At 49.8% G+C, this 20856-nt stretch overlaps 2 protein-coding genes across 2 annotated transcripts in view; both read right to left on the reverse strand.

The window, feature by feature from the left end:
• The window catches only part of LOC135906084 (sulfotransferase 1B1-like), a 456107-nt gene that overhangs the window by 69209 nt on the left and 366042 nt on the right, over nucleotides 1-20856 (reverse strand). The window lies entirely within an intron of this gene.
• On the reverse strand, nucleotides 7217-12557 carry LOC139061347 (uncharacterized). Its single transcript, XM_070541275.1, has 2 exons — nucleotides 11179-12557; nucleotides 7217-7418 (listed from the first exon to the last, which is right to left on the reverse strand). The coding sequence occupies exons 1-2, from the start codon at nucleotides 12286-12288 to the stop codon at nucleotides 7287-7289; spliced, it is 1242 nt and encodes a 413-aa protein (XP_070397376.1). The 5' UTR covers nucleotides 12289-12557; the 3' UTR covers nucleotides 7217-7286.

A 20856-nucleotide genomic window follows, 5' to 3' on the forward strand; every position in this document is an offset into this window, starting at 1 on the left:
ATGGACTGCATGTAGTGTAAAGCCGGTCTCGCAGACATTTGCTACATTCGTCGCCTCCAGACGGCAAGGATGGATGCTAGTAAGGGGACAACGCAGGCATAATGGATAAATGAATGGCATACTTTCACTACAGTGCACTCTGAGGGGGCAGTGTGTTCAGGAGCGGCACGCGCCGTGCATTGCCGTCAGACGGAAAGTGGGGAAAAATATTAAATTCTGGATTTTTACGTGCCAAAACCACGATTTGAATATGAGGCAAACCGCAGTGGGGAAATACGGATTAATTTTGACCACCAAGGGATCTTTCATGGGCATGCGGGAAAGATCCACGAGAACTTTCTTCTCGCGTTTGCGCAACCCAAAAAGACCCCAGAGAGAAATGTGGGAATTTTTTGCTGTGGCATTTTGCCTCTGTTGCACCTGAAAAATGTGGCTTTGCGTAAATATCGAGGAGGACGACGATGACCTGCGCCTATTAAACGGCAGTGTTTTCGAGGAGGAAAAGTACCCACATGTCTCACGAGCCGTTCACCCATGCGCACAACGAATGCGAGAAAGAAGGTCTCGGGAAAGGTCCGGCGCTCTGGGAGCAACGCCGCGACAGCAGCGCCGACGCCGTCATCCGTCGCGCCTTCCTGTTGCTGTCAGCTGTGCTGGTTGTGCGCGGCGGGTCTGCGTCGAAGTTTGTGTTTGTGATTTGTCTTTTCGGCGTTGTTGATGTTTACTTATTTATTTATTTATTTATTTAGCAATACTGTAAACCTTGGCAGGCCTATACAGGGGTGGGTTACATGGGTATTCACAGTTTCGATCACTATATACAGGATATTTGCACATCAATGTACTGTTCCGCAACACATGATTCTGGCCAAGTTTTAAAAGCGCACATGCAACTTCCGCGTTATGCCACAGGATGAAAAAATGATTCTAATTTGGTTACAAAGCTGGACACACAATCGCTGTCAACAACATCCCGTGGCAAAGAATTCCATAACTCGACGGACGACGGAAAGAAAGAGAAGTTAAATGTATTGCAACTGGTGACGTATGGTCTGATGTAGTTTCGGGAAAGCATTCACTTTAAATAAAGGCTTGCTTTCCTGAGTTATTCCAGTTCGAATTATTCGCAGTGGTTTGCACCACAATATAAAGAGCTGTTTGTGCTTAATTAATTACTTCATTATTAAATGAGTTCGAGGAATATTCATTTTCTGCAGCCAAACGATGCATAACAATTGTGACTTCTAGCGCCAACAATCGCATAGAATTTGATTTTCATACTGCTAAATATTGTGTAAGGAGTGGACTTCCGCTCCTTTTCATTATGCATGTTATCATTTCATAACATCCCTCCCGCAATAATCCACTTCAAAGCATGTAAGGACATTCAATAAAAAAATAAAATATCACGATTTCACCGTAAGCATGAAGCAGTGAGTACGATAACAACGCGTTACACTATTAGACGAGGTGTGAGGCTCGTAGCTGTAGCTGCATAGAATTGAATTCTCTAGATTTGCGAGCCAAAACCACGATTTGTTTATGAGGCACGCCGCACTTGGGGAGTCCGGAATAATTCCGACTACTAGGGGTCTTTCACGTGCCCTCAATGCATGGGACACGTCTAGTGCATAGCAGTGCTATAAAGTTGCATCATTTTCATCTTTGAGTTCTACTATTGTTTCGCACTTTTATTATATACGCCTGAGAAGACTTATGGTAAGGTATGGGCTGTCGATGTTTTGTTTCACGTCATTTGTTCGTTGGCTGCCATTCTCAATATTCTAAGGAACAACTTTGCGACGACTGTAAGCGATGGTAGGAGCAACTTTAATGATAGAATTGTGTGGCAATATAACCCGCCTTATAGCATGGCAGGCATGGCATAGAGCATACTTACACCTAAGTATATACGAAACCTCACGCCGACAGCGACGACAACGGCTAAAATTGACAGAATTGACCAATTCCCGAGGTTTTTTTCGCTGAGGCATAAAATTTACCCGACGGTTGACATACTCTTCTATCGTACACGCTAGACGCGGCCTGCATGGCACACTTCCGTCGCTTCAAAAAAAAGTCGTATATATATATATATATATATATATATATATATATATATATATATATATATATATATATATATATATATATATATATATATATATATATATATATATAATGCAGCCTCACATTGCATTGAGTATGACCAACAGCGGGTTCGTTGGCGTTTGGCGTGATTGTTGGATTGGATTGGAGAACCTTTATTTATGCCTGCGGTTGGGCGCTCGCGCGCCCCGACGAGGCCCTACGTCATCCTCGAAGTTGCCGTTACTCGGCGCGGGTCTCCGCTCGCCATTGCCGGCTCGCTGGGTACGTGCCTTTCGAGCGCCTCGAGGACCTGCTGGACGGCCCAGAGCTGATCGTCTCGGTCGTAGCTCTTCGCGGCTGCCTCGAGCCGCGGTGGGAGTGTTCGTGATTTAGCGTCTTCTGGATATTTAATGCAGTCCCACAAGATGTGCGTGTAGTCTGCGGTCTCCCTCCAGCAGACTCTGCACATATCTGTCGGACATGTCTCGGGGTACATGCGATTCATCAGTTTCGGGCTCGGTAGCGATCCGGTCTGGAGCTGTCTCAGTACTACCGCCTCCGCTCGACTCAGTCTCGGGTGCGGGGGTGGAAGAGTCCTGCGAGCCAAGCGGTAGGCCTTCGTGATTTCATTGCAATCCGTCATGCGGCCCTTGGTTCCGAGCCACGTCGGACGGTCTGTCGCCGGGGCGCGGTTGGTTAGCGCTCGCGCCGCGGCGTGTGCCGTCTCGTTATGGTTCTCATTGCGTTCCGATGCGTCGCCCGCGTGCGCCGGGAACCACTTGAGTCGTACTTTTCGTTCGTCTAGTTTTACCGCTCGCAGTACGCGCTCAGCCTGCCTGCACATTTGCCCTTTGGCGAAGTTTCGCACCGCCTGTCTTGAGTCACTCAGCACCGTGTGGCAGTCTGCGTCAGCGATGGCCAGGGCGATGGCTACCTCCTCCGCTTGCTCCGCTTCGGTGCTTCTCACGCTCGCTGCCATCCTCGTGGCGCCGGTTGACGCCTCTATGACGACCGCTGCGAAGGCGTTCCGTTGGTATTCGGCCGCGTCCACGTACCGCGCGTGTTCGTCGTTGGCATGCTGGTCGATGAGAGCCTTGGCCCTCGCCGCTCTTCTTCCCTTGTTGAACTCGGGATTCATGTTCTTCGGTAGGGGGTCGATTCTGGTCTGGCGTCGGACCTCTTCGGGGACGGGGAGCTTCATCTCCACCTCGTTCGAGCGTCTTATTCCCAGATCGTCCAGTATCTTCCTCCCGGCTTTGGTCATGGACAGCCGCTCCAGTTGAGAGGTCCATTGCGCTTCGGCTATTTCTTCGAGCGTATTGTGTAGCCCGAGTTTCAACAAGCGGGTCGTGCTTGTGGACTCAAACAGGCCCAGCGCCGTCTTGTACGCTCTTCTGATGAGCACGTTGATTTTGTTTCGTTCGTGTTGCAGCCATCTGTGGTGGGCTGCAACGTACGCGACGTGGCTGATGATGAAAGATTGGACGAGCCTAATTAGGCTCTCTTCTCGCATGCCAGCCTTTCGAGAAGTGACTCGTTTGAGGAGTCGAATCGCGTTGGCTGCTTTTGCCTTGAGACGGGTGATGGTTTCGCCGTTCCTTCCGTGCTTTTCGATGACCATGCCTAGGACCCTAATTTTGCCGACCTCGGGGATCACGTTGCCGGATTTGGTCACGATTCTGATTTTTTCATTTTCGCGTTGTCTAGTCTTGCCTCTGCTGTATTTGGTAGGTGAGAGTATGAGAAGCTCCGATTTGCTCGGCGAACATCTCAGTCCGGTGCCTTCCATGCTGGTCTTCTATTGCGTCGACGGCGGCTTGCAGCGCGCCCTCGATGTGGGCGTCACTGCCACCGGTCACCCATATCGTGATATCGTCCGCGTAGATGGTGTGCCTGACGTCTTCGATGTACCCGAGCTTTTCGGCCACTCCGATCATTACCAGGTTGAACAGCATCGGCGAAATGACCGATCCCTGCGGTGTTCCGGTGCTCCCGAGCTTCTTCTCTTGCGTCTGTAGGTCGCCTGCTCGTAGCTCGACGGTCCTGTCCGTGAGGAAGTCCTTGATGTAGTTGTAGGATCTTTCCCCCATCCTTGACAAACGTCATTTCATAGTGAGCAATGTGCTTGAACCGTGGTCAAGCCCTTATCAGCGGAGGCGTTCCGTAGGTTCACATCGCGATTCTTTAGTGGGCGCGAATATTAACCACCCTAGAAGCTATAAGAAATATGAGATGTTTTGTCTGCTATATATTGTGCTTCTTTTTTAACGGGCTGATTTCGCGGCTATTTTGTCTTTATATATGTACATATGAAAATACTTGCGGGGACACTTTTCAGTCCTACGTCATTGATGACAGTCTTGTACAAACTGGACTGCGTTTACGGCGCTGGCGCCCGTAGATGCACTCTTGTGTACATTTTTCATTGTGTGAGTCCTTCTTAATATTTTGTTCTTGATTTTTCCTTTTTTGTTGCTGCTGAATTACTAAATTAAGATTTTGGAATAGCTGGCTCTAACTCAACCTATATTCGTATGTTTACACACAAAAAAAACTGCATGTGCTATGAATTTGTATTCTGCAATAACAACAACAACAACATGTGGAGAGGCAAATGAAGTTGATAATAATCAATAAATCAAAGGAGGGAAGGTCGAAAGAAAGGGGAAAAATTAATTCAAATATGGGGTTTTGTGTGGCAAAACAACGATCTGTATATGAGGCACCCCATAGTGGGGGAGACCGGTAATTTTAACCACCAGGGGTTCTTAAATATGCGCTTAAATCTAAGTACACGGGTGTCTTCGCATTTCGTGTCCAGCGAAATGCGGCCGCCGTAGCCGGGATTCGATTACGCCACCTCGTGTTAGCAGCTGAAACCATAGCCACTAAGCAACGACGGCGGGTAAAGAAAGCGGAAAACCAGAGGGGTTAACCAGAAGAGAAAATCCGGATCCTTCACTGCATTGGGGAAAGGGCGGAGAGGTAGGAATAAAAAAAGGAAGAGAAGAGAGACCGGGCGCAGGCAGATGACTACAACCGGTCTTTTTCACAACACATGATCCTGCGCAGCAATGAACACCAATAAAGCCTGAAGGCATTGACGCAAGTTTGTTCTTAGGAATTACAGCAGTGCATGCGTCGCCCAGTGATGATATTTAAATTTTTAATATTGTTTGTTCTGACGATGATCCATGATTAATGAGAGCGACCGAAGTTGCGAGCAATCGCCTCTGTATCGAAGACAGTCAAACAAAATGTGTTCACGGGTCTTAAGTAATTCCAAGTTGCATTGTCTGCCATCTGCTATCCTTGCATTGAAAGCCACTCCTAGTCATAGTGGACAAAACAGGGTAAACTATAGTTAACAGAGCCCACATGGGATGCTAAGGCGGAGCAAAAGCTTTAGGGAGTTCAGTACGCTGTGGGTTTTAAAACTTGGCGGGCTCGACACGGAAAACGAGAAGCCTCGTGCAAGCCCTCGAAGATTTTAGCGGCATCTGATCTTGACAACAGTATCGATGCCTCTGTGCTTTATTCAAGAGCTGACCGAGCGGCGCCATCGGCGTGTTCATTACCGATGACGCGGCAGCGACTTGGAAGCCACTAAAATGTTACGTGCTGCACAAAAGAGCAGCATGCCTCATTTGAAGGGCTTCCAAGTTCCAGTGGAGGAAGCATTTATCCTTGTAACTTTTCAGTGTGCAGAGTATTGTTGCGTTGTGTAAGTTTGAACACCAGCTGTTAGTACTTTTGGTGCAGCATGACAGATAGTAAAGACTATAGAGGAGCCTTCGAGTTGCTGAACATTTACCATCTGCCAGATAGTTCTTGGCTGGCGAGACGAACTTGCAGCTCGAAGAGGTTCAAGTTCCGCTAGCGTCGATCTCATCGGGTGACACGTCTTGGCATTGACGATGATGACTCTCGCTATGATCTCTAATTATTGCACCAGCCTTTTATGTGGCTTCACTTCCGTCACAATCGATTCCTTATTGGTGCCTGGTTCAACACAGTGTGTATCTCACCATTTCAAGCACCATAAAAAAACAATTTTGAGCTGGCATTTGCTGCTGCTAAACAACTATAGTTGCTCTTTTTGGAGATGAGGTGCACCGACCATGCCACCATTTGTAGCGATGGCTCAGCGGCTCTCCAGCGCTCAGTTAGAGCCGTCGTTGTCGAAAGATGACATGGCACAAAAAGGGTAGTGTGAGCGATACCACGGTACACTGTCGAGGATTTTGTTGGCGAGTAAACAAGTTCTGTCTTTCGCTGTTTCCTATTAAATTTCGATATTTTTCTACGAATGTATTCTCTTATTCAAAAGCGTTACGTTGAGTGTTGCGAGTATAACCTGCCGAATGAGTACAACCGGACTTTATGTTTTATTTAAATTGAACCGACAAGATCCCGTCTGTGCAACAAGATAATGCAAACGCATCAAAAGGAGAATTTAATAAAGTTAATTCGCCTCTACCTTCTTTAGCTCTGAACAGGTCAGACTATTTTTTTTATTTTTATTAGAACGCGAGAACAACACAGATAACGAAATCACGAACAGTGCACGCCTAGTTCGATTAAGTTGATTCTGATCCACTTTTTTATGTCATCATATTCATTGTCGCACCGCAGGACCATCTTCACCAAGAAGTTTTTTTACTTACAGGCAATTTCTTCGGACTTCTCAGTAACGGGAGATAAGGGTGATAATATGCCCTGTGCTATTGTGTTTTTCCTTATTTTGCTATTAGCAGTCCCGCGGTCAACACGCACTACAGTAGTAGGTGTTATTAATTAGTCCAAACTTTATTGAATATTTGAGGTCCAGACAAAATCCTGCGATGAGTACGAACTATCACCACTGCATCACTTCTGACTCTCGAACACTTGACTCACACAAGCAAAAATAAAATTGAAGTGAAAACATAATTGGACAAAATATGCTAATCTTCCCAGCAAAGTAAGTTGTTACTGATAAAAGTGACATTCAAACCTGATTAACTTCCTTCACAGCTCATTGCCGTAAAAATAAACATTTCAGCTGCTTTACATCCACTTTTTCCGGTAGTCAACAGCGTGTCGATGACTTTAGGTGGAAAAGTGCAACCCCTTTTCATGGATGGATGGAAAACTTTATTAAGCAAGTGAGTTTGGACCGTACAAGGTCTCAGGGCCACCGCACAGCCCTCACATTACGCGCATGTGTCCAGGCCACGTAGGGCCATGGCACTGGCACCCCGGTTCACACAGCGAAGTTGCGCGTCCGGGTCCTGCGACGCAAGGAGGGCCTCCCATTCCTCCCATGTACCGATGGCGGGCTGTCCCTGCGGGGGAGGATCGGCAGGGCAGCCGAAGAGGATGTGGTCAAGGGTGGCGTGCGATTCTCCGCAGAGAGTGCACTCTGGGGAAACATGGCGGAAGTGGGATAGAAGCTGAGGGGTAGGAAGAGTTCGCGTCTGGAGTCGCCTCCAGAGGATTTGTTGGGAGTGGGATAGGCGGGGGTGGGGAGGGGGATAGAGTCGACGGGCAAGGCGTGCTTGTTGAGTTAGTTCTGAGAACGTGTGTGCCCGCTCCCTCGAGAAATCCCGGCTGGGGTCGCCATTTGCCCGGCAAATAAGTCCTCGGGCTATGTTATCGGCGGCCTCATTTCCGGGATTGCCAGAGTGAGCCGGAACCCACACGAGCTCAATACACCTATCGGGATTTAGGGTGCACATTCTCAATATCTGCCACGCGGGGGGATGGACGCGTCCGCGGGCGAAGTTAAGAATGGCTGTTTTGGAATCGCTTAGTATATAAGCCGCATTGGTTTGGGCAATGGCTATTGCTATAGCTGCTTCTTCTGCTTCTTCCGGGGTACAAGGTGGGTCTATCAAATGGGTAAATGGGGGGGCTTCTGGATGATAAGCCACAGCTACTGAACGGTCTGTACCACACGCGGCGTCCACCCAGCGCACATTCTCTAAAGTGCCATATTCTTTATGGAGAGCTTTGGCCCGCGCGACTCGGCGGGATTGATGGTATTCAGGGTGGACATTCTTAGGAAGGGGTTTCAGGATAAGCGCGGAGTGTATGGCTCGAGGGAGAGAGATGAAGTCTGTCGTGTGTGCCGGTATGCGAATTCCCAGAGAATCCAGTATATATCGTCCAGTTTCCGTGCCAGCCAGACGAAGGTACTGTGTGTAGCGATGTGCATCTATAAGTTCTTGTATAGTGTTGTGCATTCCTAATTTTAAGAGTCTGTCCGTGCTAGTGCTCTTTGGTAAGTTTAGCGCTGCTTTGGTGGCCATGCGGATAAGAGCATTGATCTTGTCTTTATCCGAACAGGAGAGGTTCAGGTAAGGAGTGGCGTAAAGAATGCGGCTAAGCACAAAGGCATGCAGCACCTTCAGATTATCTGCTTCGTCTAGACCGGCTCGTGAATGTGAAACCCTTCTAAGAAGATGGATGACTGAGTAAGTGGACTGTTTTAGTGCTTTCAGAGTAAGGTTGTTTTTCCCCGTGTCCTGTAAATGCAGGCCAAGAATGCGGAGGGTAGGTGTTTGCGGTATGGGAGTGTCATGCAGGTAGATAGTGATGGGGGAGGTAGGGACGCGCCGCGGGCGGATTATGAGGAGTGCTGACTTTGTGGGGGAGCATTCAAGCCCAATGTTTGCCGCGTGAGTAGCGATAGTTGTAGCGGCTTCCTGAAGGGTCGATTCTATGTCGCCATCCGAGCCGTATGTGGTCCAGACCGTTATATCATCCGCGTAAAGTGTGTGTCCTAAGTGCGGGATGCGGCTGAGAGCCTTGGCCAGGGGGATGAGGGTGAGGTTGAAGAGGAAGGGAGATAACACCGCCCCTTGCGGGGTACCAATGTTACCAAGCGTGAAGTGGGGGGTCTGTATATCATCTATATGCAGTGAGGCTGTGCGACCGTTTAAGAAGGCCCGGATATAGTTGTAGGTCTTAGGCCCCAACTGCAGCTCTTGGATGCCCTGCAGGATGGCGCTGTGTGTAACTTTGTCGAATGCTTTGGTGAGGTCGACTGCCAGGATTGCTCTGGTGTGATGTAACATGTCATTGAGGATAGCGTGTGAAATCTGCAGTAGGGCGTCCTGTGCCGATAGGTGGGATCGAAATCCTACCATAGTATGGGGATATAGTCCATGGGATTCCATGTGTTGCGTGAGACGGGTGAGGATGACATGCTCAAACAGTTTGCCCAAGCACGAAGTCAGCGAAATGGGACGGAGGTTTTGGGCGTTAATGGGCTTGTTTGGTTTAGGAATGAATATTATTTTCCCGTGCTTCCATTCAGCAGGTAGCACCCCCATTTCCCAGCACTCATTGAAGTAGTCGGTGAGAAGGGAAATTGAACGGTCATCTAAACTTCTGAGCATGACATTTGTGATTTGGTCCTCCCCAGGGGTTGAGTTTCGGAGCTTGATAAGGGCTGCTCTGACTTCAACCTCCATAATGGGGGCGTCGAGGGAGGGTTGATCGGGGCCTACATAGTCGGGATATGATACAGCTTGGCCCACAGTGGTATAAGTTGATTGGAGTTGGCGTAACAGTGCTTGATGATTTTGGCGATGTTTATGGGTAAGTCTTTTTAGTGTGAGCCGAGTTTGCTTTTTAGTTTGAGTGGGGTCTATCATATGTCGCAAAAGATGCCAGGCCCTGGTGGAGGACAGATTACCTCGTAATCCGTCACATAATTGGTGCCAGTTAGATTTACTGAGTGCGGCACTGTGTTCTTCTATTTGTTTCTGTAGTTGCGCTAATTTTAGCTTAAGTTTCCGATTTTGCTTCTGGGTTTTCCAGCGTGTGAGGATACTTCTTTGAGCTTGTAGTAGGTGCGCTAAGCGACTGTCTGCAACGGGAGTCTCGGGGGTGGCATCTAATGTTTGCGTGAATGCCTGGACATCCTGTTTCAGCTCTGTCATCCATGTGTGGAGGTTAAAGGGGGATTCTAATGTTTTGGCCTCTCTGTGCTTCCGAAGATTATCCCAGCTGGTAATCCTGACACGGTAGGCTTTAGCTTTTATGGCGAAATCAAGCTGTATAGTTATGATATAATGATCACTGCCCAGGGCCTCATTTGAGTTTGTCCACACTGGTGTGGGAAGGTTGCGACCAAAAGTAAGATCTGGGCTTGTGTCGGCAGTGACACTATTGCCGATTCTTGTAGGTGTGCTCAGATCATTATATATGGACAGGCCGTGCATCTGAAGGGTGTTGTGCAATTCCGCTCCTCTCTTGTTAGTGCGTGTGTACCCCCAGTCTACATGTGCGCAGTTGAAATCCCCTAATATAATGAGGGGGTCCTTGTTTGCAGCGTTGGAGGCGGCTTTAATTAGAGAGATTAAATCTGAGACCGGTTGCCTCGGGAGGAGGTAACAGTTGAGGATGAAGAGGGGTTGAGATCTGTGAGTGGAGGGGATTAATTCTATGAATGTGTGAGCTACCGGCGAGGTTAGTACATGACAAGTGTATGGTACGAAATGTTGGAGATACGTCGTAACCCTGGGGTTTGGAGTGGTGTCGGAGGGTACCAGAGCGTATCCTGGCAGCGATAAATTTGTGCCAGCATCCTGAAGTGCTACTATATCAGGGGGTGTGGAGGAAGTAGAGAGGAGCTGCTGCAGGGGGTCTCGTTTGCGACGAAACCCCCTGCAGTTCCATTGTAGGATGCTTAATTGGAGATTATTGCCCGTCAACTGGGCCATGCTGAAGGGTGGGGGGGCGGAGGATGGGAGCAGCTGTGGGGTTGCTAGCTGGGATATGTGAAGGCATTCCAGCAATTATTTGTGGAATTTGTTGTAGAATAGTAGAGGTTACCTGACTGATAATAGTTTCTGTAAGCTTAGTGATGGCGGCTTCAATGTAATTTTGAGTCTGAGCCAGAATACTGGCTTCGAGCTGTTGGGCAAATTTTTGTAATTTAGAATCCATGTCTGGAATGTCTTCTGATCTGCGTTTCTTTTGTGGAGGGGGTGTGGAGGGTTGGGGTGTAGGTGAAGAGGTTTGGGGTGTTGGTGAAGGAGTGGGTGGAGAAACGGTAGGAGGGATGGAATTAATGGCTGCCCTAAGATGCCTTACCTCTTCCCGCAGGAGAGCTATCTCTTCCTCCCGCTGTGAGGTTTGGGGTGTACTGGTGGGCTTGGTCCAGGCTCGCTGGCGATCTTGATGAGACACTAGCGGTGGAAAGTCCTTTGGCGTGGGCACTGGTTGCTTGGGTTTCGACGCGGTCTGTCTACGAGGTGGAGGGGTCCTGGCTTTGCACGAGCCGGTACCGGTAAGGTGGGAACCACCACAAAGAATGCAGCTTGGCGTGCATGGGGTCTCTTGAGGGGTGTGCTTCTCGCCACACCGCGGGCACAGTCCAGCCTTCGGGAGAGGGCACACGTCGTACCTGTGTCCAGGCTTCCTGCAGTTTGTGCAGGCATCGGGGCTTCCCTGGTATTTGGTGCAGCGGTGTACCACACACATATATTTAATTGTGTGAGGCACGGGACCTGAGGCAAAAGGTATTAAGATGGACGTTGTTTTACCCATGCGTCGGGCCGCTATAATGTTAGCGTCCGGGTTTCTGTATTGTAAGTCAGTTAGGATTTGTTCTGGTGTCTCGTTCCAGTAGGCCCGGGAAATGACGCCCTTGACTGCCGCTGGAGGGGCCGCGATGTACGCGGCTACCGGGTATTGTAGTCCATCTAAGGTAATTTGCTGGATTTTGACCAAAGCGAGAGCTGTTGCCTCCGCTACCGTCGCCACTGTAAAGGTGTTGTTAGTTGGATGGATCCTTATGTGCAACTCGCCTATCACTGAGCAGCTGAGGGTCGAGTGAAGTGCCTGCAGGATACTGGGAGCCGGGATCTTCTCCAGGGAGAGGCCGCCTCGCGGGCGAAAGACTACTCTGATGGTACCCGCCGGCAGTGCGGCGAGTTGCTTGCTTCTATGGACGACGACGCGCGTCATGCGTAGGAGCTGTGGCGTCTCCTTGAACGCGCTTCGTTTGTTCCCAGATGCAGCGTCCGGTGGCGCGCCGGCGTTGCTGGCGCTTGGTTTAGGTTGAACGGTGGCCGATACCGGGTGTTTTGGGGGCGAATTCGAATCCGTGGTCCGATTACGGTATGCATGGAGCACAGTTTTCCACTCACCAGGGTGGCAGTCCGACGGGTTCGAGGTCTCTCCATCCACGGGCTCCTCCATGGCTGTTGGGGAGTGAGGAACGCGGCGCACCGGCGAGGCTCGCCTCGACGAGGCGAGGCTTAGCGCAGCGGCGTGGCTGCCAGAGACATTTTCATCAGGTAGCTCACCGAGGTCATTGGACACATCCAAAAGATGGTAGCGTTTGGGGTCCGTGAACCTTCCAGGATCCGTTGAGGGCCTTGGTGGGTCCTAGAAAGGACTTAGCTGGGCACAGGAACCAGAAATTGGCGGAGCCGATAATAAACGCGTCCGCTCACTCGGGCCCCCTAGCGGCCGACCCCCTCCCCTTTTCAGAGACCTGGGTGCTTACAATTGCTGCATCGGGTGAACGTGATGGTATAGAAGGCTAAAGCTAGAGTGTTGGATTATAGGCAAAAGGTTGAAGCATTACCAAGGTGGTGGAATATTCAAAGCTACGCTCTCACAGTATTCGAATATATATTTTCGTCTGCGCACTCAAGCACAGCAATGCTTCACGACACTGCTGCAGCCAAAAAACGATCTGATGTTTCACGGATAGGTGGGACACGTCTAAGCCTACACTTATAATAGGATGGACCAGTCTCCTCCACGGTCTCCTCATGTGCCGTTGTTACCAAGGCCATATTTGTTGCGAACAAGCTCAAGGTGTCCGATACGACGACTAGAGCAAATGAACTTGGCGCTTAGCGTTCATCCTGTAAGAACATCCTCGAAAGTGGATCATATTTCGCTCAGGCCGTAGCTCATAGTTTGAGCGAGCCCTACAACGGAGGACTCCAGAGCAATCGGTATCCCAGAGAAAATAAGTGGCATCGTGAATAAACACGTTGCTTATGATGTGGTCCAGTGACTCAATAAAAAATCTCGCGCAGTTCCTATACCCTTGTCGAGCACAGACGCTGAGCTGGATATTCGTGCTCTTGCTCACACCTAGAGGCAAGCTTTATGGAACACCTCCGAGTGTCTCAAGCTGATGTCTTCACATAGAATTGGCCATTCGTTGTAGCTGCACCTGCCATAACGTACCCGCTACTGCGATACAAATTTGCTTTTTTTTTATTTCCTATCTTTTCCCTTTACCCCTTATCCAAGCCTAACGTTTACAACCGGGAGTGGCCTTGGTGAACCTTCCATCCTTTCCTTCTTCGTCTGTCTTTCTCTCTAGTCATTCGAGTCTGGCTAGGAAAGAGAGAAAAAGAAACGCTTATTTATAAGTTAATAATAAAAAGCAAGTCTTTTTGTGGCTTTTACGAAAGCTTACTCTTTCCTCATTGGAATAGCAGGCACTCCCATGTACGATTCCTGTAGCAGTGAAATTACAAGTCTTGCATTGTTGTTCTCGTTACGACATCGAGCGCTACAGGCAGATTTGAGCCAAACTAGTTTCATTCTAAACAATCTTAACAGAGGAAGATCATAAAGCATGACTTCATGTGTTGCAGGCTAGCGAAGCAACACAGGCATTGTTATAACGGGCCTCAGTGGCAGATTGCGGGAGAGATGGGCAACTACCCGTGTGCGCGATGTTTGTGCCTCCCTCTATCGCTCAACCTGATTTCCTTTAGAGCATAGCTCTACGCCTCGACGTCCTACCTCGTAACCGAGTGAACGAGCATAGCAAAAGATGAAAGCGAACGCACAGAGACGCACCACATGCAAGAAGAGAGCGCGTCGGGAATACTTGAGAAGGAAGCTATATAAAGTGAAAGCGCGACGTGGAAAATAGTGGAGGAGCAGAGGGAAAACGGCCTGCGCATGCGCTATTTTGCCGGCGACCACGGCATCCGCAGCCGCGTGGGCGCTCTCACTTGCGCTTGCTAGGGGGCGCCAGGGTGGCGTGAGGTGGGGAGGGCTACCCTCGTCCGCGGCATCAGCTGCTGAGGTCATTCCGCGGTACCAGGGTATGTGACGGGCAGGGTTGTCAGGTTGGGCGATTTCTCGCCCAATTGGCTACTTTTAGAGGCTCCTGGCGACCGAAAATCATGCTTGGCGACTTGGCTACTTTCTGGTTACTTTTTGCTGTGGAAATTGGTGTAAGTAATGTCCGAACTACACTTCCCCCGACGGCCTCCTCAAAGCAACAGCCCCAAACACCAGATCTTGAAGGCCATGCTTTTGTCTTGCAAGCTCTGCAGGCAAATTTAGGAGCTGAAAATATATCATAGTCGCCATATGGTCAGTGGGCCTATTCAATTTGTCCTAAGCTGTCCAGGACTGCCCGAGATGCTTCCTATGCAGTGCTCGTTGGCCGAAATCAACGCTTCGGGCAGTCCGGAGCTGTCACGGACGGATAATTCAATAGGCTTGAAGCAGCTCCCTCTGAGTAACAGGAATTAACCAGTCTTAAGACATGCTATTGCATACTTCGGACGACGAAAGCATTAGATGGTGTCCTAATATTACCGCCAGCGGCGGTTACCTATGTATAGAATCGCGAAGGTCATGGTTCTTGGTGCCAGAAACGACAGCAACAACCGAAAACGCGTCATGGCAGTCATGACATTACATGTGTCAATGCTTTTGTGACAATGCGAATGCGTACCAAGGAGAAAAGTGTGTGACGTCATACAGTTCGCACTGGAACGTTTGAAGTGAAGTCATTGTGGCTCAAGGACAGCGTGCAGCGAGTTTATTGTACTAAAACTGGCGACACTGTTTCGGCTATGCGAAAGCACAAATATGGGCGGCAAAAATTATCAAATAACGTCAGCTGGTCATCATCGTAAATAATGACCCTAATATGTGACAATGTTTGCTTTGTTCTGGTATTTTTGTCTGCCATGAATGAAGCAGGAAGCTAGAGGCCTTTTTCTTTCTTTTTCTTCATTATTTTCGCGTAAAAAATTGGCAATTCTTGGTTTGTCACACCCTCACTACTGTTGTGGCTAACATTTAAAGCTTTTGGGGTAGTTGGCGACTTTTTTGGCTACTTTTCGGATTTTTTTCAACTACTTTTTCTGCCGAAGACCTGGTAACGCTTGTGACGATGATCACTGCTCCTGCAAGGCGCGATTGCGAGCGGCTGCGTGTAAGGGTCGATGTGACCTTGCCTTGGGTGTTGTCGCCACTGACACTCGACGCACGATTTCCCCAAGACGAAGTGCCGCTCTCATCATTAGTGGAACGAAAGTGTGAGATGAAAAGCGTAGTGCCGCGCAAGACGGCCTGTGCGTTGACGGTAGCAACGATATGATGCCAGAGTAGCGCGCGACGTCTATATATGGAAAGAAAGCGCTGCATGAGCGGAGTTCTGTCTGGGGAGGCTGCTGTGAATCACGTCCAGGCGTTTCCCACGCGTTGCCTGTCGCGCTCTCCCGATTAGCGAGGCAGTTGCGCCACGCTTCACTCCGTTTGCAATGTGCCGCATGAGACAGATTGTCCGCGCCAGCTACGCTAGTCACTGCGTCCTCTTCCTAATATAAACCGTACAACTATGCACGGTGTCTCATTTACCTTGGCCCAAACTTAAAAAATATCCATATGCTACGTAGCTGAACTCAAGAATGGCAGTATTGTTCGCCGCCGCTTGGAGATACTCAGATTATTTCTTGCATTCCACCTAATTAGATAATTCGTCCTAATTAATTAACTTCTCGAATATTATAGTTAGTAGAAAAGTGCTCATGAGAGAATTTTAGATCAACATGAAAAACTCCCGGTACAGCTTTCTGTTGCTCAATACGTGCTACATAAAAGTGCTTTTCCGAGCGTGAAATATTCCCGCGAGTACGCGCTAAGTGGCTCGCGCGGCCAGTCACGTGGCAATTTTGCATGCATTCGCGGCTGTGTTTCACGCTCACAAAAACGTCTTTGTGTAGCACGTATTGAGCAACAGGAAGCTTTATCGGCTGTTTTTCATGTTGATCTACAATTTTATTATTGACACTTTTAAAGTATTTATAATGTTTGAGTTTATTATTTCACTTAGAGTAAATATGTAATTAGGCAGAAGGTAAATAATACTCTGAGCATCTCCAAGCGACGGCAGACAATATTACCTTCGTTAAGTCCAGCTACATATCATTTGCATATGTTATGACTGGCCCAAGTTAAGTCAAACAACCTGCATAATCATAATACAAAACATATACAGGAGAAATGGAAACACGTATAGAGCTACGCTCAAGCTTCGCATTAAGGAATATTCTAATCGTCACTGAATTTTTATGCCATGGACTCAATGGGCGAATATGGCGTAATCATCATCGCGTTCGATCATCATCACTCGTAATTGTAGCTACCGCCACTCCGCGAGCTCGCTTCTCGAGCCACGAGCAAGGAGAACGCGCTCTCGATTTCGGCAAGGCTGGTCGCTGAACGCCCTGCTCTGCTCGATCACCTCCTTGCCTGGGACGACTGCGCGCCACGTCGGCTGTCTACACATCGTTCTTACAGCGCCATTGCCCAACGTTCATCCACTGCCTCGGTCCAGCGCCTGCACCTTGTGAGCGCCGATTCACTGGGTAGGTTTAGGCACGTCACTGCTCCGATGGCGAGAGCCCAGCAAATACGGCGCCCTTCTGGCCAGCCGTCATTGACCGCTTCACGCTGGCACATCTGGAGGACACCGACAGGGAACGCTTCAAGCAATGTGGCACAGGGGCAACCTCCAGCTGTCGCTCGTTGCTATGGGTCTACCAGACATTGTAGTCTGCCTGTACTAGGAGTTTCACCTTGGATGCCAGGATACCCTTGCGGAACCCGTCCTGGAGCTGACGCAGGGTCGCGTCGCATTCCGGTTCGAAGCCATCCGTTGGGGCTACCACCCGGAGACCGGCCGCGTCGAGGCAAAGCTGCACCTTGGAGGACAGTAGCAGCTACTCACGGGACCCATCCTGGTGCTGGCCCGGGTACGAGTCATCCGAGTGGTGGCCGTGCACAGAGGCAACCCCACGCGGACGGCTCGCGTCTAGGCGAAGCTCCACCTTGGAGGACAGGAGCGGCTACTACGGGACCCATCCTGGTGCTGGCCCGGGTACGAGTCATCCGAGTGGTGGCCGTGCACGGAGGCAACCACACGCGGACGGCTCGCATCTAGGCGAAGCTCCACCTTGGAAGACAGGAGCGGCTACTCACGGGACCCATCCTGGTGCTGGCCCGGGTACGAGTCATCCGAGTGGTGGCCGTGCACGGAGGCAACCACACGCGGACGGCTCGCGTCTAGGCGAAGCTCCACCTTGGCGGACAGGAGCGGCTACTCACGGGACCCATCCTGGTGCTGGCCCGGGTACGAGTCATCCGAGTGGTGGCCGTGCACGGAGGCAACCACACGCGGACGGCTCGCGTCTAGGCGAAGCTCCACCTTGGACGACAGCAGCAGCTGTTCACGGAACGCATCGTGGAGCTGGCACGGTTACGTGTCATCCGAGTAGTGGCTGTGCACGGAGGCAACCACACGCGGACGGCTCGCGTCTAGGCGAAGCTTCACCTTGGAGGACAGGAGCGGCTACTCACGGTACCCATCCTGGTGCTGGCCCGGGTACGAGTCATCCGAGTGGTGGCCGTGCACGGAGGCAACCACACGCGGACGGCTCGCGTCTAGGCGAAGCTCCACCTTGGAGGACAGGAGCGGCTACTCACGGGACCTATCCTGGTGCTGGGCCGGGTACGAGTCATCCGAGTGGTGGCCGTGCACGGAGGCAACCACACGCGGACGGCTCGCGTCTAGGCGAAGCTTCACCTTGGAGGACAGGAGCGGCTACTCACGGTACCCATCCTGGTGCTGGCCCGGGTACGAGTCATCCGAGTGGTGGCCGTGCACAGAGGCAACCACACGCGGACGGCTCGCGTCTAGGCGAAGCTCCACCTTGGACGACAGGAGCAGCTGTTCACGGAACGCATCGTGGAGCTGGCACGGTTACGTGTCATCCGAGTGGTGGCTGTGCACAGGGGCAACCACACGCGGACGGCTCGCGTCAAGGCGAAGCTCCACCTTGGACAGCAGGAGCGGCTGTTCACGGAACCTATCGCAGAGCTGGCATCGGTACATGTCATCTATGTGGCGGCCGCGCACAGAAGGTGGCCACTTCTGATGGCGTGAACCAGGAGCTGCTCAAGTCAAACGCTGAGCTGAACGCAGCTTTGCAATCATCGCCGGTGGAAAAGGTGGCACAGGCCGCGATGATGCATGAAGTTCTAGCGGGGAACAGGAAAAATGAAGATGCATCATTACAGCAGAATTCAAAGATGCTCGCTCTGGAGACAACACTTGCGAATCTGGAGGTGAAGCTTACAGAAGCGATTGGAAGAAATGAATTGCTTTCATGGCAACTGTCCGTCAGCGAGGAACAGTGCGCAAAACGCGAGGAAGCCATTGCCACGCATCGCACTGAACTGGATGTGAGTCGGTCTCGCTGCAGAGAGCTCGAGCAACAGTTGAGTCAGGCTGGATGCGAGAAGGAGGCTCAGTCAACGCGACTTCTGCAAGTGCAAGATGAATTGAACAGTGTTACGTGCAGAGCAGACCAGCTTCAAGCACGGGCACAAGAGTTTGAAGCCCTTCAAGCAACACCTGGACACGCTCTGCTCCGAACTTCGGTACAATCTAATTGAGAGCGAGTGCCAGCTTAACGTGGGTGCCGAAAAAAACAACGCATTGTTCAATATTATGGAAGAAGTGCAAGCAGTTCACACCTCCTTGCGAGCCGAGTCTGATGAAACAAGCAAGCATCATACGACGCTAATAGCATCTCTAGGTACAGGAGTCGGAGGTCCTAGTTGTCAGACTGAACGCCCAAAAGCAAACTTTTACTAAGTGTACAGAAGTTCTGACTTACTAAGTCTTCCCTTGCTAAGTCTAGAAAGCTTGAGGCCGAGTTCGAACTGCTTCGTTCTGAACTGGTAAAATTATATGAAACGAAGGCTGTGCTTGTAAACCAACTTTCTGAGGTTGCTCATTCTCGTGAGGTGCTCAATGATAACCTCGTTTGGCAAAGCAGTCAAGTAGAGAAAGTTGCTGCAGAATTCGTCTGACTTCAACATTGCATTGAGAACAGAACAGCTGAAGATGCCGAACTCGAGGTTCACTTGGAGTCAGAATCAGAGGTTGTTCATGCACTCAAAGAAAAATGTTTCTGTGAATGTTCACCTTTACCACGAGCTCCACCTTGCAAGCAATGAGCGGCCGTGCACGGGAGCCTTCATGGAGAAGGCACGGAACTGCGTCGTATGCCGGGTAGTAGCCGTGTGGCTGGGCTACTACCATGGGTGGACGGGCCAACTTTACCCAGAACTTCACTTTGGGTGCCAGGGGCGCCACTCATGGTACCCTTTGTGGAGCTGGCGCGGGGTCATGTTGTCATCGGAGTCTTAGCCACACAAAGGAACTGAAGGTAATCTTTTCTTTTTGTATGCAAACCAGGCAGTGGGTGCGCAACGCACTGTTCATGTGCTTGGCCCTGCCACCTACCTGTGCCTGGTGATCGCCGGCGAACTGGGGAGCCCAAGCGACGGTGGCGTGGCCCTTGCCGCCGAAGATCGCAGGATACTGCTGCTGCTGTGCCTGTGCTTAGACAGTTCCTGTCACTACTCGGATGAAGCGAGGATTTCTAACTTGTTGCCCCTCGACAGTGTCTTTAGCAATAGGTTGCCCAACCTTTCTTATATCCATGGTGCTCCTGTGCATTTATTTGATATGGTCGCAATTCGGAATACGTTACAAAAAATATCTGGTTGTTGTGAATCGAGATAGGGAATTGACGTACCTGCAGTGGATGCCCCAGGTACATTGTGGTGACATTGTATAGGACTCTTGCATGTTTCGTTGAAGATATTTTTAGGCTATTAAGCCGATCAACCTGTTGACCGAAAACTTTTCGTAGATAATATAAATGCCGATGATTGACATGTCTTCTCCCTTGGTTTTGTTACGGTCAGTTCGGGTATTCTGTTCTTATTTATTATTGTTATTATTATTATTATTATTATTATTATTATTATTATTATTATTATTATTTTAATATTGATGTTGTTGCGCTTGGAAGTAGTAGTAGTAGGCGTGTCGGTATACAGTCGCCTTCAGCGTCAGTGATGGAGATGACGGCTCGCGAGTGTTTAGTGCGAGAATAAGAACATCCAACAGATATTTTGGAATCTATACAAAGCGAAGCTGTAAATTTGGCCATTTCATTCCTGCGTCTTTAACGTAACAAAAAGTGGGGCGTGCGCGTGTAGTCGCGCAACCGTGCTTGTATATAATTTCTTTTTATTTGTTGAATGTACCGGCGGCTTCTTGGTCAATCACCCTTTGTGGATATTTGCCATAGTATGGAAATCATCATCATCATCATCATCAGTATGCGGCGATCATATCAATGAAGCTGTTGGTGTTGGCACGATGAAAGTATAAGTGCGATTGTGGCCTAACAGTTTGGAAAGTAGGCGTGTAAAGTTTAGAAAGGTTTGCTTTTATAATGGAATTGTGCTCTTGATGTATATTTGTTGCAATGAGGATATTTAGTTATCATTTGTTTTGTCACTTTAATTTTGTAATAAGCTAAGCCAGGAGCCTGCACACCTATAAGATTAGTAAATATAATAGTGCTGTACTGCGTGGCAGCTAAACGGGTAGACTGCAGCAGCAGCAAC

The sequence above is a fragment of the Dermacentor albipictus genome, chromosome 1 (genome assembly GCF_038994185.2).
Source record: "Dermacentor albipictus isolate Rhodes 1998 colony chromosome 1, USDA_Dalb.pri_finalv2, whole genome shotgun sequence".
Taxonomy (NCBI): domain Eukaryota; kingdom Metazoa; phylum Arthropoda; class Arachnida; order Ixodida; family Ixodidae; genus Dermacentor; species Dermacentor albipictus.

Bases quoted from the DNA above. Each gene is read 5' to 3' on its own strand.
- LOC139061347 (XM_070541275.1), bottom strand. From the start codon at position 12,288: ATGGAGGAGCCCGTGGATGGAGAGACCTCGAACCCGTCGGACTGCCAC. The intron at 7,419-11,178 runs GTAAGGCATCTT...CCTCCCCCGCAG, and splicing joins TAGCTCTCCTGCGGGAAGAG to GGACAGCCCGCCATCGGTAC.